The sequence below is a fragment of the Amborella trichopoda genome, chromosome 10 (genome assembly GCF_054954075.1).
Source record: "Amborella trichopoda isolate Santa Cruz 75 chromosome 10, AtrichopodaSantaCruz75HAP2 v2.0, whole genome shotgun sequence".
NCBI classification, from domain to species: domain Eukaryota; kingdom Viridiplantae; phylum Streptophyta; class Magnoliopsida; order Amborellales; family Amborellaceae; genus Amborella; species Amborella trichopoda.
The window spans coordinates 4,844,921-4,862,224 of NC_142345.1; the positions used below are offsets into that span (position 1 = coordinate 4,844,921).

General features: G+C 33.3%; 1 protein-coding gene across 14 annotated transcripts in view; it reads right to left on the reverse strand.

Annotated features, from left to right (window-relative positions):
* The window catches only part of HYP1 (hyperosmolality-gated Ca2+ permeable channel 2.3), a 77,783-nt gene that overhangs the window by 11,884 nt on the left and 48,595 nt on the right, over window positions 1-17,304 (reverse strand). For all 14 annotated transcript variants that reach the window (XR_016043396.1, XR_016043395.1, XR_016043397.1 and 11 more), the window contains one exon: window positions 11,695-11,967. Coding sequence is in view for 11 of the 14 variants with exons in the window: in XM_006844762.4 (XP_006844825.1) it covers window positions 11,695-11,967 (273 nt within the window). In the remaining 3 variants the exon portion in view is untranslated. The remainder of the gene's footprint in view (window positions 1-11,694; window positions 11,968-17,304) is intronic.

Genomic DNA, 17,304 nt, shown 5'->3' on the forward strand with positions numbered 1-17,304 from the left:
ATTACTATTCCCTCATTCGATAAAATCCAAACAATAGAAGAAAAAACATATATTTGTACTGATGCTACTACAATAGCTAGTGTACATCCACCTGAGAAGAGTATTATACTCAAGGCAGCTATTCCAAAAAAGAATGAGCCTACACAACCTCAATCTCTATATGACATAGTAGCTACACCCTATAAAATCATACCTAAAGAGTTAAATAAAAAACAAGAATACATTCCTCATATTGTAGAACAAAACAATTATACAAATTTATATTTGCAATCTTTAGGAAAGCAAACAGAAAGAATAGAAAGAATTGTATCCAAAGAACAATCTGCTGTTACCTCTATTCCTAAATCAGTACTATTCAAACCACCTCCAGAATTAAATAAAAATAAATTTCACATTGGAGACAATAATAAATCCCTTATGGATCAATTAATATCAAAACTATCCCAGTTAGATATTAAAGGAGTACCATCACCTCAAATTAATATTCTTCCACCAACCATTATTTCTCAACCACCTGAGTCTTCGGACAAAGGAAAAGCCGTAGTAATACCTGAGCATGAAACAATGATGCTTGCAGAGGAAGAACCAATTATAGAAGATACTATCCAAAACCAAGAGAAAGCATTTATGGATACTACACCCATAACTGAGACCATCAATAAGATAGCTTATGGGAAATATTGGAAACCTATAACAGCCTTACCTTATCATAAGAGACCTACCCCTGTTGATATTCAAATGGAAGAAGATCCTATACAACAGGCAGTATCCTATTCAGGACGATCAATAGTTAATTGGCAAATTGATGGGCTATCTGAATTAAAAATATTAGATGTTATGAGGCATATGACAATGTATGCTTCTGCAAATAAAATGGCAGGCAACCATGATCAAGAGGTTGCTAAAGCAATAGTTAATGGATTTACAGGATGGTTAAGAGGATGGTGGGATTTTTATGATACAAAACAAAGGATTCTAAATAATACCAGACAATGGACAGGAAGAAATGAGCAGAATCAAAAAGTAATATACACAGAGAGTGATGCTGTTAACACTCTAATATATACAATTACTTTACACTTTGTAGGCAGTACATCATTGCTAGCAGCAAGATCAGAGGATCTGCTATCTAATTTACGCTGTCCTACCCTATCTCACTATAAATGGTATAAAGATGTATTTTTCTCAAGATTATTAATAAGAGAAGATTGTCAACTAGACCACTGGAAGGAAAAATTTATAGCTGGTCTTCCATATTTATTCGCAGAAAAGGTCAAAGAAAGACTGCGAAAGAAACATAATGGAATAATTGTCTATTCATCATATACACTCGGAGAACTCTCTGCCGAAATATGTGCAGAAGGTTTAGCCTTATGCACAGGTATGAAATTAAAAAGACAACTAGATAAACAAAAGATCACCAAGAAAAAGGAACTAGGTGATTTTTGTGAGCAATTCGGATATTATCTTGATAAGAAAAGTATGCCTGACAATTTATATAAAAAGAAGAAAAAATACAAAAAGAAAAAATATAAATCCAAAAATAAGGAAAAAGATAGGAAGTATTATAAAAAATCTAAAAGAAAGCTAATCAATAAATTTTCCCCTAATACAAAAAAAAAAGGAAAAAATTACCAGTATGCTATAAGTGTGGCAAAATAGGACATTATAAACACCAATGTAAATTAAAAAAGAAAATAGAATCATTAAATCTAGATGATACAATAAAATCAAAATTGTACAATATAATGTCTTATGATTCTTCCTCCTCTACTTCTAGTGATTCCCATTTAAACCAAATAGACGATGATGATCTTATGTGGACAAACACTTCTGATTCTACCACTGATACTGAATCCTCCTCTAATTCAATAGAAGACAATAATTGTAGTTGTCCTTTACCCCAACATCATGTTAATACACTTACTCAAGAAGATAATTTCATCTTAGATATTATTGATAAAATTAGTGATCCTAATGAAAAAAGAGCTGTCATTACTCAATTCATTAATATTACAAAGAATAAATCAAAACCAATACCTATCAATAAAAATCCAGATGAATATAATTTTTTTGCTATAATAAAAAGAGTAAGTGAGCAACATACTTCTCAACAAAAGGAACCTACAATCTCAGATCTCAAAAAAGAGATTAAAGAAATAAAAACAGAAATAGTACAGTTAAAAAGTCGAATTCAATCACTAGAATTACAACAAATGTCTCAACAAGAGTCTGATACAGATGAAATAGAATTCAATGAACTAATAAATTCTGATCCAAATCAATTATTAGATACTCCGGATTCCTCAGAAGTACGCACAGTACCAATCCCTTCTGTCAATTTAATAAACAAAATAGTTGTACAAAAATGGTTTGTTCAAGTCAAAATTATAGTTGCAAAAAATTATAGTTTTGAAACCTCAGCTCTTATAGACTCAGGAGCTGACTTAAATTGTATAAACGAAGGACTTGTACCTTCCAAATATTTTGATAAAACCACTCAAATATTAAATACAGCAGATGGCAGTAGATTATTTATTAAATATAAATTATCTAATGCTTCTGTATGTAACAATCACCAATGTATTGATACACCATTTATCATGGTTAAAGGATTAAGCCAATCAGTAATCTTAGGAGTTCCATTCCTAACTTTGCTCTATCCTATAACCATAGATGAAACAGGAATCTCATCAACAATTCAAAATATTCCAATACAGTTTAATTTTATTCATAAACCAAAATTAAAAGAATTAAATAATGTCAAAAGTCAATTAAAGGATAAAGAAAGATTTCTTTGTACACTAAAACAAGAGATTAAATATAAAGTGATTGAAGAACAATTACAAACTTCTTCAATACAACAAACAATTCAAGCACTACAACAACAAATAGAAACTTCAATATGTAGTGAACACCCTAATGCTTTTTGGGAAAGAAAAAAGCATAGTATCAGTTTACCATACGAACAAGGATTTGATGAAAATCAAATCCCTACTAAAGCTAGACCAATACAAATGAATACTATCCTATTAGATATGTGCCGAAAAGAAATCACTGAACTCCAACAAAGAAAGCTCATAAGACCAAGTTCTTCACCTTGGAGTTGTGCAGCTTTTTATGTTAATAAAAATGCTGAAAAAGAAAGAGGAGTTCCCAGACTTGTTATAAACTATAAACCATTAAATAAAGTTTTAAAATGGATAAGATACCCTATTCCCAATAAAAAAGATTTATTAGATAGAGTTGCTCAAGCATGTATATTTTCAAAATTTGATGTGAAATCAAGATATTGGCAAATACAAATCCAAGAACAGGATAAATACAAAACTGCATTTAATGTTCCATTTGGTCAATACAAATGGAATGTTATGCCTTTTGGTTTGAAAAATGCTCCATCAGAATTCCAGAAAAAGTATTCAATGCTTATCACCATTTCATGATAGTTTATATTGATGATGTATTAATTTTCTCAGAATCCATAGACCAACACATCAAACATATTAACACCTTCATCCATGCAGTAAAACATGCTGGCTTAGTTGTTTCAGCCAAAAAAGATTACACTTTTCAAAACCAATATCAGATTCTTAGGTCATATGATACATCATGGCACTATTATTCCAATAGATAGATCCATTGCCTTTGCTGATAAATTCCCTGATCAGATTTTAGATAAAAAAGAACTTCAGAGATTTTTAGGATGTTTAAACTATGTTAGTGATTTCTATCCTAACCTGGCATTAGACTCTAAACCTTTATATGATAGACTCAAAAAGAATCCTCCTCCTTGGACTGACATCCATACTCGAGCCATACAGGTAATAAAGAGTAAGGTAAAAACCCTCGAATGCCTTTTTCTTCCACATCTTACTGCTTTCAAAATTATTGAATGTGACGCCTCTGATAAAGGTCTTGGAGGCATTTTAAAACAACAAATTGATTCTAAAGAACAATTATTACGTTATACATCTAAAGCTTGGAATTCCACCCAATTGAATTATTCCATGATTAAAAAGGAATTATTAGCCATTGTTCATTGTGTCACCAAATTCCAAAGTGATGTTTTAAACCAACACTTTCTTATAAGAACTGACTGTAGAGCAGCCAAAGATATTCTGCAAAAAGATGTGCAAAATTTGGTTTCCAAACAAATATTTGCCCGATGGCAGGCCATTTTATCTGCCTTTGATTTCTCAATAGAACATCTTCCAGGGTCTTCGAATTCTTTACCCGATTTTCAGAAACAATAAGAATTTGGAGCTATCCTCGCCCTCATAGCTCGACATATATATATATATATATATATATATATATATATATATATATATATATATATATATATATATATATATGGGGGTGCGGTTTGAATAGAGCCTAGGCTCTAAACAATCAAATTAGAGCCTACCATCAAATAGTGTCGAGAAATGTGGTTTCAATATTGGAAATCTTTGTGTTATCCTGAAAATATATTTTCATATTTATTTATAAAGTTCAAAGCTTCAAAAATAGTGTATAGCAACATATCTATGGAAACTAAAAAATCTTGAAAATTGACGGTCCAAAAATGCATTACAAAATACACTTTCTAAAACTTGCAATCCATTTTTTTCTCATGTCCATGCATCTTGATGTCGAGATGATAAATTTGAAGATATTTGGGCATCAAAACAACCTCTTCTAGTAAAATTTTGAGGTAGGCTCTAATTTGATTGTTTAGAGCCTCGGCTCTATATAAACTTTTCCCTATATATATATATATATATATATATAGCTGACACGTCAGGGGCTCCTAGGGTTTTGAGGAGGCCACCTAAGCAATGGGCACCTAGGGGCTGCCCAACGTTTTCTATAACCTTGGTCTAGAGGTGAGTTATGATGAAATCAAGGAACCATTGATACAATAAAGGGAACTCTAGAGTCTGCATAGACCATGGAAATTAAAGAAGTTTACCCAAAGAGACATCCATATGTTCAAATAACATTTGCTTGACTAAAAAGAATATGTGAGATAAATGGTCTAAGTATATATATATATATATATATATGGAAGCATCTACAAAACGCCTATAGATGAAGTTCTATAGTACTTCACCTACACCTCATCACCGCCCAAAGTTCATCACACAGTCACAGTTGTCAGGTAGTATTTGAATTTTTATGATTATTGTACTAATCAAATTTATCTCAAATTTGGGGCAAGTGTACATATGACCAATTCGCACCAAAATAAAATACTAAAAAAATAATAGACCAAAAAATAAAATGATGAAATTGCCCCTGAAACTTTATAGGGGTATTTGCATAATTTTATCATTCAATTTATTTGTTTTATATTTTATTCATGTGAATCTCACTAAGGCGCACACACCTACAAAATTTCATATCATTATGATTTGCAAAGAAAATATTAAAATTCAAACACTATCAGACATCTGTGACAGTGTGTTAAACTTTGAACGGTGATAAAGTTGTAGGTGAAGTACTGTAGAACTTCACCTATAGACGTTTTATAGTATTTTCCTATATATATATATATATATATATATATATATATATATATAAGGATAAAGAATATTATAAAAAGTCAAAGAGAAAATTAATTAATAAATTTTCCCCAAATACAAAGAAAAGGAAAAAACTTTCAGTATGCTATAAGTGTGGTAAAATAGGACATTATAAAGACCAATGTAAATTAAGGAGGAAAATAGACTCATTGAATTTAGATGATACAACCAAATCAAAATTAAAAAATATCATATCATATGATTCTTCCTCATCTACTTCTAGTAGTACTTATACTGAAGATATAGACAGTAATGATCTTGATCTTATAGGATCAGATAGTTCTTATACTGAAACTACTACAGAATCATCAGAAGACTGTAGTTGCCCGTTACCTCAGCATAATGTTCAGACACTCACTCAGGAAGATAATTTTATACTAGATATTATAGATAAAATAACTGATCCTGATGAAAAAAGAGCTATCATTACTCAATTTTATCCATGCTATTAGCCAAGCAGGCTTAGTGGTTTCTGCCAAAAAGATTACCCTTTTCAAAACCAATATTAGGTTTTTAGGACATATGATACATCATGGTACTATAATCCCAAGAGACAGATCCATAGCTTTTGCTGACAAATTTCCTGATAAGATTCTTGATAAAACTGAATTACAAAGGTTTTTAGGATGCCTCAATTACGTAAGTGATTTCTATCCTAACCTTGCTTTGGATTCCAAACCATTATATGATAGACTCAAGAAGAATCCACCTCCTTGGACTGATATACATACACGAGCAATACTAGACAATGGTAAAGGTTCAGGGTTACAAAGTGGTATCAGAGCCATACAGTGATACACTGTCTGACAAATTACAACAGTAGAACTATTCCACAGTGGAACTGTGCAAACAATTATAACTGTAGAATTTGAACAACTGTTCTTTCCACTTCATAAGTTAAGATAAAGATACATTATACCATAAGAAATTAAGTGAGATTGACCACCAAGAAAGTTGGTCCGAGAGTTAAGACAAGAGACAAGTGAAAGCCGATGCGAAAAGTACCGCCAAGGCCAGGAGAGCCGCTTAGGGAAAAAAGCTAAGGCCACTGAATGTCCAGATTGTCATTATCCGCAACCTACGGATGGCAAATCTCATAAGAAATCTTACTGGTAAAACTGTACCTTCATCTTCAAAACTTAGGGTTAAAAATAAAGAACAGATAATCATAAATGATATTGAGGAAAATATTCAAAATTGGAATATCCCTAAGGTACCAATTCATGATGTTTATAATAAAGGATCTTTTAAACTTAAGATGGGTTATGCCATCAAGACTGTAGAAGAAAGTCTATCAGTAACACAACATCAAGAAGACTTTCACCTACTCTCGAAAAAAGTAATCGAAAAACATAAAGAAAATAATTACAAATATTTACACATTGGCCTCATTCAAATAGCCGTAAAACCTTTGACCCGACTAGGGTTGAACACTTCTGTGCTTGTATGCCTAAGAGATACAAGACACAATATATTCACAGACTCTCTACTAGGCATGGTTGAATCCAGCCTTTGTAGTGGTCCAATTTATTTTAACTGTTTTCCTAATTTTTCCGTTTCTTTAAACGATCCAAATATCCTAGATATATTAACAATAAACCTCAAAACACATGGATTCAATATGGTCCATGGATCACAAAATCTAGTTATAATTTATAAAATATATTATAAGGTCATGAATACATTAAGTCCCAATACCTTAAAACTTGATCAAAAAGATCAAACAATTTTGTTTCAAACAAATATAGAAAAATCTAATATGATAGTTCCAAAAACCATAAAATGGTCAGATATAATTCTACCTCAATCATGGGCATTACAAAATGCCAATCAACCACAAGAAATTCCTCAACATCATATTCCCAACCATATCATCGAACATACAGATGGAAATGTAGAAATACAATTCCAAACTACAAATTTACAAGTCCAAGATGATATTGACATCAATAGAAAGAGAAATAGTAAAAATAAAATACCAAGTAGAAAATCTATTTCTCACAACCCAAATGTTATAATATTACCTCCTCCTCCTAGTCAAAGTCATCCGTCTTCATCCAATTCAAACATACAATTTCAAGGAACACATAGGACCAGAGATAATATTGTAATTCCAACATATACAACAAATTCTCATCCCACAACTTCTAATACTGAACCCAGTATAGAAGAATTACAGGACTTCCAAGTTTGTACATTACAACTTGAGGATAATGATACTACTCAATATTCAGAAGAATATATAGCAGCCTATCTAGCCGCCAAGCTAGAAAGGAAACAAAGAAAAATAAATAAAGCTTTTATCAAAAAAGATTATTTATCAGAAGAAAATAAAAATATCCGAGAATGGTATTTAAAAAGATTTCAATCACCTAGACTTTTGGAATTACTAAATAAAAAATATAATAAATTTTTACATAAAGAAAGATTAAATATAGGATTTTTTCACTGGCTAAAAGATCTATGTTTAGAGAAAAATATTCCTATTCCTTCATTTGATAAAACTCAACAAATTCAAACAATAGAAGAAAAGACATATATAAGTACTGATGGTACTACAACAGCTAGTATACATCCACCGGAGAAAAGTATTATACTTAAAGCAGGCATTCCAAAAAAGAATGAACCTGTACATTCCTCATCTTTCTATGATATAGTGGCTACCCCATATAAAGCCATACCCAAAGAAATAAATAAAAAACAAGAATACATACCACATATTGTAGAACAGAATAATTATACAAACCTATATCTACAATCACTTGGAAAGCAAACTGAAAGAATAGAGAGAATAGTATCCAAGGAAACACCTACTATATCTCCCATTCCTAAATCAGTATTATTCAAACCACCTCCTGAGTTAAATAATACTTTTCTCCGGTGGATGTATACTAGCTGTTGTAGTACCATCAGTACTTATATATGTCTTTTCTTCTATTGTTTGAATTTGTTGAGTTTTATCAAATGAAGGAATAGGAATATTTTTCTCTAAACATAGATCTTTTAGCCAGTGAAAAAATCCTATATTTAATCTTTCTTTATGTAAAAATTTATTATATTTTTTATGTAGTAATTCCAAAAGTCTAGGTGATTGAAATCTTTTTAAATACCATTCTCGGATATTTTTATTTTCTTCTGATAAATAATATTTTTTGATAAAAGCTTTATTTATTTTTCTTTGTTTCCTTTCTAGCTTGGCGGCTAGATAGGCTGCTATACATTCTTCTGAATATTGAGTAGTATCATTATCCTCAAGTTGTAAGGTACAAACTTGGAAGTCCTGTAATTCTTCTATACTGGGTTCAGTATTAGAAGTTGTGGGATGAGAATTTGTTGTATATGTTGGAATTACAATATTATCTCTGGTCCTATGTGTTCCTTGAAATTGTATGTTTGAATTGGATGAAGACGGATGACTTTGACTAGGAGGAGGAGGTAATATTATAACATTTGGGTTGTGAGAAATAGATTTTCTACTTGGTATTTTATTTTTACTATTTCTCTTTCTATTGATGTCAATATCATCTTGGACTTGTAAATTTGTAGTTTGGAATTGTATTTCTACATTTCCATCTGTATGTTCGATGATATGGTTGGGAATATGATGTTGAGGAATTTCTTGTGGTTGATTGGCATTTTGTAATGCCCATGATTGAGGTAGAATTATATCTGACCATTTTATGGTTTTTGGAACTATCATATTAGATTTTTCTATATTTGTTTGAAACAAAATTGTTTGATCTTTTTGATCAAGTTTTAAGGTATTGGGACTTAATGTATTCATGACCTTATAATATATTCTATAAATTATAGCTAGATTTTGTGATCCATGGACCATATTGAATCCATGTGTTTTGAGGTTTATTGTTAATATATCTAGGATATTTGGATCGTTTAAAGAAACGGAAAAATTAGGAAAACAGTTAAAATAAATTGGACCACTACAAAGGCTGGATTCAACCATGCCTAGTAGAGAGTCTGTGAATATATTGTGTCTTGTATCTCTTAGGCATACAAGCACAGAAGTGTTCAACCCTAGTCGGGTCAAAGGTTTTACGGCTATTTGAATGAGGCCAATGTGTAAATATTTGTAATTATTTTCTTTATGTTTTTCGATTACTTTTTTCGAGAGTAGGTGAAAGTCTTCTTGATGTTGTGTTACTGATAGACTTTCTTCTACAGTCTTGATGGCATAACCCATCTTAAGTTTAAAAGATCCTTTATTATAAACATCATGAATTGGTACCTTAGGGATATTCCAATTTTGAATATTTTCCTCAATATCATTTATGATTATCTGTTCTTTATTTTTAACCCTAAGTTTTGAAGATGAAGGTACAATTTTACCAGTAAGATTTCTTATGAGATTTGTCATCCGTAGGTTGCGGATAATGACAATCTGGACATTCAGTGGCCTTAGCTTTTTTCCCTAAGCGGCTCTCCTGGCCTTGGCGGTACTTTTCGCATCGGCTTTCACTTGTCTCTTGTCTTAACTCTCGGACCAACTTTCTTGGTGGTCAATCTCACTTAATTTCTTATGGTATAATGTATCTTTATCTTAACTTATGAAGTGGAAAGAACAGTTGTTCAAATTCTACAGTTATAACTGTTTGCACAGTTACTATTATTCCATTATGCTTTTTGCGAAGTCTTTCCTTGACTTTTTCTGCAAATAGATATGGAAGACCAGCTATGAATTTTTCTTTCCAATGGTCTAGCTGGCAATCTTCACGTATTAAAAGTCTTGAGAAAAATACATCCTTATACCATTTGTCTCAGAATCCTGTTGAGACATTTGTTGCAATTCTAATATTTGAATTCTTCCACCTCTCTTTTCCTCTTCTGTCCTCTTCTCATAATGGCTACCAGTTATATATATATATATATATATATATATATATATATATATATATATATAGGGTTTGTCTAGAGTTAACAACCCCTCAAAATAAAAAGGTTCAACTTAGAAGGGGTTGTGATGGGTGTATATATCAAAACAATCATTACTCTTTTATTAAAAAATTATTTAAATAGGTAACTTACTATTAAGTAAGAACAAATTTGAAATTTTCGCAAAAGTACAATGGCATTTTGGAAGTTAGTGTCCTGAAACTTTATTTGTAGAGCGCCCTTGTCTTTTAGTTAAAATTTCAACTTTACCCCTTATAGATATGACAAAAGTACCCTTTGTCTTGTAACAATATTTACAAAATTGCTTCACAAAAGTAACTTTTTTTAAAAATTATACTACAAAATTAAAAAATCCACCCTTCACAACTCTCTCTATCTTTAACCTTTGTAATTTGAGGGGTTGTGAAGTTTAGATTGTCCCATATATATATATATATATATATATATATATATATATATATATATATATATTGCAACCTTAAAATGTAGAATCACATATGCAACTCAAAAATCTATTGGAAATGTTGTTTTAATGTTGAAAAACCCTCTAATTGATCATCTCAACATCGAGATGTATGAATATGAAAACAACTAAAGTTTTTTAGTCCCAGAAATAGTCCATCTCGCAACACATTATCTAGACTGCCCATTTTCAAGATTTTCATATATTTATAGATCTACTTGATTTGAATCATTTCTTAAATTTAAAATTTCCTACATGGAATTAGATTTTAAGATAATCCTAAGAATTGTTTACAACAAAATTACATGTTATGATAAAATTTGCAGGTGCACCTTAATTGAATTGTTTAAGGTTGGAACCTTACAGAAACCGCACCCATATATATATATGTATATATATATATATATATATATATATATATATATATATATATATAGCTGACACCTCAGGGCGCCTGGGGTTTTGAGCGGCCACCTAGGCAATGGGCACCTAGGAGCTGCCCAGCGTTTTCTATAACCTTGGTCTAGAGGTGAGTTCTGATGAAATCAAGGAACCATTGATAAAATAAAGAGGACTCTAGAATCTGCATAGACCATGGAAATTAAAGAAGTCTACCCAAAGAGATATCCATATGTTCAAATACCATTTGCTTTGTGAGATAAATGGTCTAAGTAGATTTATTTGATGATTCTACCATGCAACATACTGATGAAAATTGAGAATTTAAATATTTCGAAGAAAATGTTGACTCACCTGGTTACGGTAGATGATGTAACCAAGACAATAGTAGCCCAAGATAAAAGGCAAGATTATTGGTGCTAGAAAGAAATAAGTCATGCCGAGAAGTCCAACTAGGAGAAACTTAGGAATTTCCTTGTGGTAACCAATCGATGGCAGGTCAAATTCTTCAACAGATTTTTTGGAACAATGCCTCTCAAAGCAATCTCCAATCAGTGGGAATATACGGGTGAGTTCTGATGATAGACTTGCCCATCCAGTCACTACATAGGAGATGTAAAATGATGCCTACATTCAGAAGTTCATAGTATAATTCAATAAATGCATAACAGTAAGTTCATAGTATAATTCAAAACATGCATAACATCCTTTAATGAGTTAGTATTAATTTAAAGAAATATTAAAGTTCATATCAAAGGAAAGTTAGCACTTTTCTAATAATATTCTCAACAGAAAAAAAATAACATTTTGCTGATAATATTCCCAACATAAAAAAACATTTTCTGACAATATTCTCAATAGAACAACAAAACAAGTTAGAGTTGATCTATTAATTAACAAAAAAAAAAAACATTTTCCCGATAATATTCTTCAAAATCCCAAGAATTCTTTGGTTTTTATTAGTCAGAGTAGTTTGGCATTTATTATAATTTAGGGTTTTAAAGAGTGGCTGATTAAAATTTTGTAAAGAGGCTAGAGAGTAGCTTTTGCTAATTTATCATTGTAGTAGAGACTTTTCTCCACTGCAGCATCTTGACCTTCACTTTTACTGAATCTATAGAATTGCCAGTCCTAATTTATGTTAATCTTGTCCATCAATATTTTGTGCTACATCAGCATGACATGCATTGCCTAAGCCTTTCGAAACTAGACACTTCTTAAGCTTTATTGTTGAAATGTTGCTATTGAATTCCATCACATCCCTTGAAAAAGCCTCATTTTCAAGGGTAGTTCAGTACTAGGAATTAAACTTGGTACCTAGTGTTGCCATCTTTTTATATTCAACAATAAAGTCCAAGCTTTATTCCTCAAAAAGGTTAGCCAGCTTGTTTGGTGTCTTGGGATGAGCTTCAAGGGTTCAAACCTTGACCTGCCTCACCCAAACGGGATGTCTACCACTAAGCAAAAGCCTAAGGATTTTGACACTCGTACATGAATCAGCTGTTGACATGTATCCTTGTCTTTGTAAATGGGCTTAGGCGGAAGCTTTGGAGTGCTGTATCTAAACATGCGTTGTGATCCCATATTATTCATTATGTCCATTGTTAGGAAAAGGCTTGGATGGTGATGGTGATGGTGATGGTGATGGTGATGATGTCCCTTGGGCTTTGTATATAATTTTCTCGGGCCTATAGCTAGTGAACTAAATTGGATCAGACTAGCTACTTTTCTAGTTTGATCTCTAATCCTGTACTACATGACAAACATGTAAAATGTGAAAGAAGTGGCAATGTAGAGTTCTAGGCTATAAATTCAAAACTTTTCTTTCTTTTCTTTTACTAATCGCTGGAAATTCTATTGACAGGTGCTACAAATACAATAAAATCAAACCCACTACAATCTAGAATCTTTATAATTTACTGCCAAATAAACTTTATTTTAATCTAAATACAAACTAACAATTTTAGGAAGCAAAAACTAAGACGAACAACAGAAAATAAAATTAAAAACTGAGAAAAGACTTACAGATTTTTGCCTAGGGTTACCCCCTAAGGGGTTAGCCCACCCCACACCGGATCAACTGACGGATGGCATTTAAAATTTTATATCTTGTTGAACTCACAAATCTGTGTTGGGGTTATGTGGCCATTTAAAGGCCTTATGAGAGCATGTACTGAAATTATATAGTGAAATATTAGCTCCAGTGGGAGTGTGGTCCACTTTGGACTATGAGGCATTGCTAATGCCGAGACTCATTTGAGTTTTGACAAGCTATAGCTCAACGTGATGTCTAAAACCCATAGTCATGGTCATTGCGTGAGCATAACAGATAAGGATTTCAATGTGGGGTTATCCCTTGATGAGGTCGGAATTGTGCCCAAGACAAATACGCCAGGGGTGTGTGATAGTTGGCCGGAGAGGACAACGATCTAAAACCTCATCATTACTAATACATGGCATGTAAATTGGATAGCCGTCCAAGAGGCGGCGCTTTGAATAAGGGTGTATGATGTGTACATGCGCGGAAGAGATGACTCCTTGCAACACTGGACTGTGTTGAAAGGACCCATGAAGCATAGTGCTAAAATTGAGCCTGAACTTGTCCTCAGGGAGGGACCAGTAATCTATGGACTAGGATCGTGTCTCCTTCATTCATTGGCTGACTTTGATAGTCTAATCATGAATCCCTGCGAAGGGCTGCGGGTCATGGGAATTGTTGGGCCAGTTTGAGAAAGTGCAGTGAGGTACGGTTTCTAGAAATAATGAAGTCCTCAGTATATTTGTTGTAATCCTAACTCTATGGATCCAATTCCCATCAAATCTTCTTACATATGTTTAAATATGTTTTAAGTATTTTTCAGATGATTAAAATGAGTTTTTTGACCTCTCTGGGTTTTTATTTTATTGAAAAATGATTTTTAAATAAGAAAAATTAAATTTTTGGATTTATTTTAATCAGCGAGAAAATTAATATTTGATGAAATCATAAAATTTCTTTTATTATCTGAAATTTATTTTTAATATATTGGGGGCCCATTGGAATTCATTGGACCCACCAATTAGTGGGGCGTGGGGTCCACATAGCCACCCATAGCGTGGTGTGCCTCACCTCCTTATTTCTTCTCTTTTCTATTTTGTGCTTTGTGTCATAAGGCATGCAATTGACTTGAGATTTTTAAGAAAAAGTGGTGTAGAGATTTTATTGACTTCAAAAAGGGAAAGTGTAAGCATTAATTGAAATTGATTTAGCATTTTCTCCACACAATATTTGATGGGAATAGAGTTATGAAAACTAAGGGATAATTGTCATGATGGCTGATCTAAGGAATGAATGGATGAGATCTCTTCACCCCATAGGTCTCCAAGTTTAAAGATCAATTTTAAGTCTCACAATAATGGGCGGCACGCTCAAGTCACAAAGCTTAGCCCAAAAGTACTAGCCTTATGCTCATGTGTTGAGCCTTTAGTTAATCCCATGTCATGCTTTGCCTAGGCTTCCTAAGTTGTGAGACAAGTTCTTGAACCTAGATCCCGTGCGCCATTGGTGAAGGAGACCCAGTGTGGGATGTACGAAGCCCTTGAGGATAACCTGAGGCAAGGTATGCACTATTTTTCTGTTTCATGCTTTCTTGAATCAATTTCATCTTTATGTAATTTTCAGATCCATGTTATAAATGTAATTTTATTTTAATAGAAAGCAAGTGAGAGTCCTTGACATTCTTGTGTTTTTAATTGGTTCATATATTGTATATGGACACTTGTGAGTGATTGGGGTGGCAATACATAAGAAAAGATAAAAAAATATTAATCAATATTGATTTGCCAGGTCACATAGTCCACCTTTCAATCTGAAGTAGGAAGCACCTCTGGGATACCCTTATCCAGATCCTATGGGTCAATAGAGCTTTGGTCACAATTAGGGTTTCACAAAGAACCGTTTTTAACCTTGGGGTATTGCCAAGATGGCACCTCCCCCAAAATCAAGAATTAGGATTAGGCATGCCCCCTCTTTCTCCCTCTCTTCTATGTTGGCAATGCCACTTATGAAGAGAGGGGGAGAGAGAGAGAGAGAGAGAGATGAGAGAAGTAAGAGAGAGAGGCGTGAAGAGAAGAGAGAGATGGGAGAGGTCTGATGATGAAATGAGGGGCCCTTTATATAGGTCTACAGGGCATTGGGACTCCCAGTCAGATTAGAACTTCAACTTGATCTACATTCAATTAGGCAATCTGTGAGGTGAGAGAGAGCATCTATCTCTAAACTCAACCATCATGATCTAGAGTGAATATTTAGAAACCTTATCTCCTGATATTTGACCCAATCCACTTCTAATCTATCTTGAACTTTCACCAATCAAACATAATCTAGAATTCATTTTCTATGGTGAAGGAATAATAAGGAACACAAATTAATTTAAAGACGGTCAAGATTATCTAAATCACACAAAAAAATATACATAGAATATTTTTCACTAAGAATTTAAATTTTTTTGATTTAAGATAACAATTACAAAAAATGATTTTGACTAATGCAAAATAAGGGTGCCCCACTCAGAGAGGCGTGTGGCCCATGTGGGGCCCCCTTGCCACCCCATGTGGGCCACACATACGTGGCGGCTAGGCCCTTAGCAGCCGCCCCCTCCCCTACAAAAAAAAACCCCAAAAAAATGTGTGGGTCCAATCAACAAAAATAAATTCCACAAATACCCCCTTTATTTTCAAAATTACAAATATACCCTTTTCAGTTTTTAAGGCAACTAAAGTATTTTATAATTCCAAAAACATATCCAAAAATAGCATAAAGACATTTTTAGTTGAAAACAATGTTCGCGGAGGCAGCCGCCTTGGCGGGCACCCAGACACAAAGGCAGCCCTAAGGGAAGGGGTTGGGATGGGGGCCATATGTGTTTTTGCGTTGTGTGTTTTGTGAATGTGTGTGTGTGTGTGCATGCACAAATATGTGTGTGCATGAGGTCTCGCATGAAATTCTTCATAACCATCCCTTTTTTTCTTTTGAATCTATATTTGTGAGAGAGGTCTCGAACACTTGGAGGATATGTCGAGAGAGAGAGTCGGTGAGAGAGGGACCTCACATCGAACACTTGGAGGTCATCTTCTTCTTTTTCTTCTTCTCACATGTAAAGAGGGAGCACATGAGTCCATGTGTATCTTTGAGTGTGTATGTGTGTGTTTGTGTGAGAGAGAGAGAGGTCACACGTCGAACACTTGGAGTTCATCTTCTTTTTCTTTTCATATGTAGAAAGAGCACATAGAGATAGAGAGAGAGAGAGAAGAGTAATACCAGGCCTTATTTTTTATTCAGTAGATTCAAATTTATTTATGTTTTTTTTTTGGGCGCCCAAACCACCTAGGCGCATGCCTTGACCGCCTAGGCCCTTGCCTTAGGCATGCCCGACCAGACCCCACCATTAAGGCAGTTTGTCAGCCAGGCTGCCTAGGCAGCAAGGCGATAAAATTTTCGTTGATTGGTTGAAAATAATGTTTATGAAGTTCTACCCCCCCCACAAAAAAAAAAAATAATAATAATAATATATAGAAATACAACTCAGAAGTGGGTATGTACCAAAAAGGTCAAAAGCAAGTGATTGTCCGGGCACTTCACCTGTGCCAGGAACCATGATCTTCTATTGTCTTCTCAATCTAATCCAACAAGACCCATCACCCACAGTCAAGTGCAGGGCCTCATGATTGGCCTGCCCAAATTAGGCAATAAATAATATAACCATAGGCCTAGTATGTGGATTACGGGTTCCCCTCTAAGATAAAGTCAAATGCACGTATTATTATAGTGCAAGGAGGCACTCTCTCGGTGCACATCTACAAGTATCCTCTATATAGGGTTGCTTCCCAAAATGCGGCTGTTATATGTACATGGAAAGTATTGGCAAAGTTTTATGTTGGCTACCTATACAACCTACCTCTTTTACCGTGCTTGGAACAAGTTAA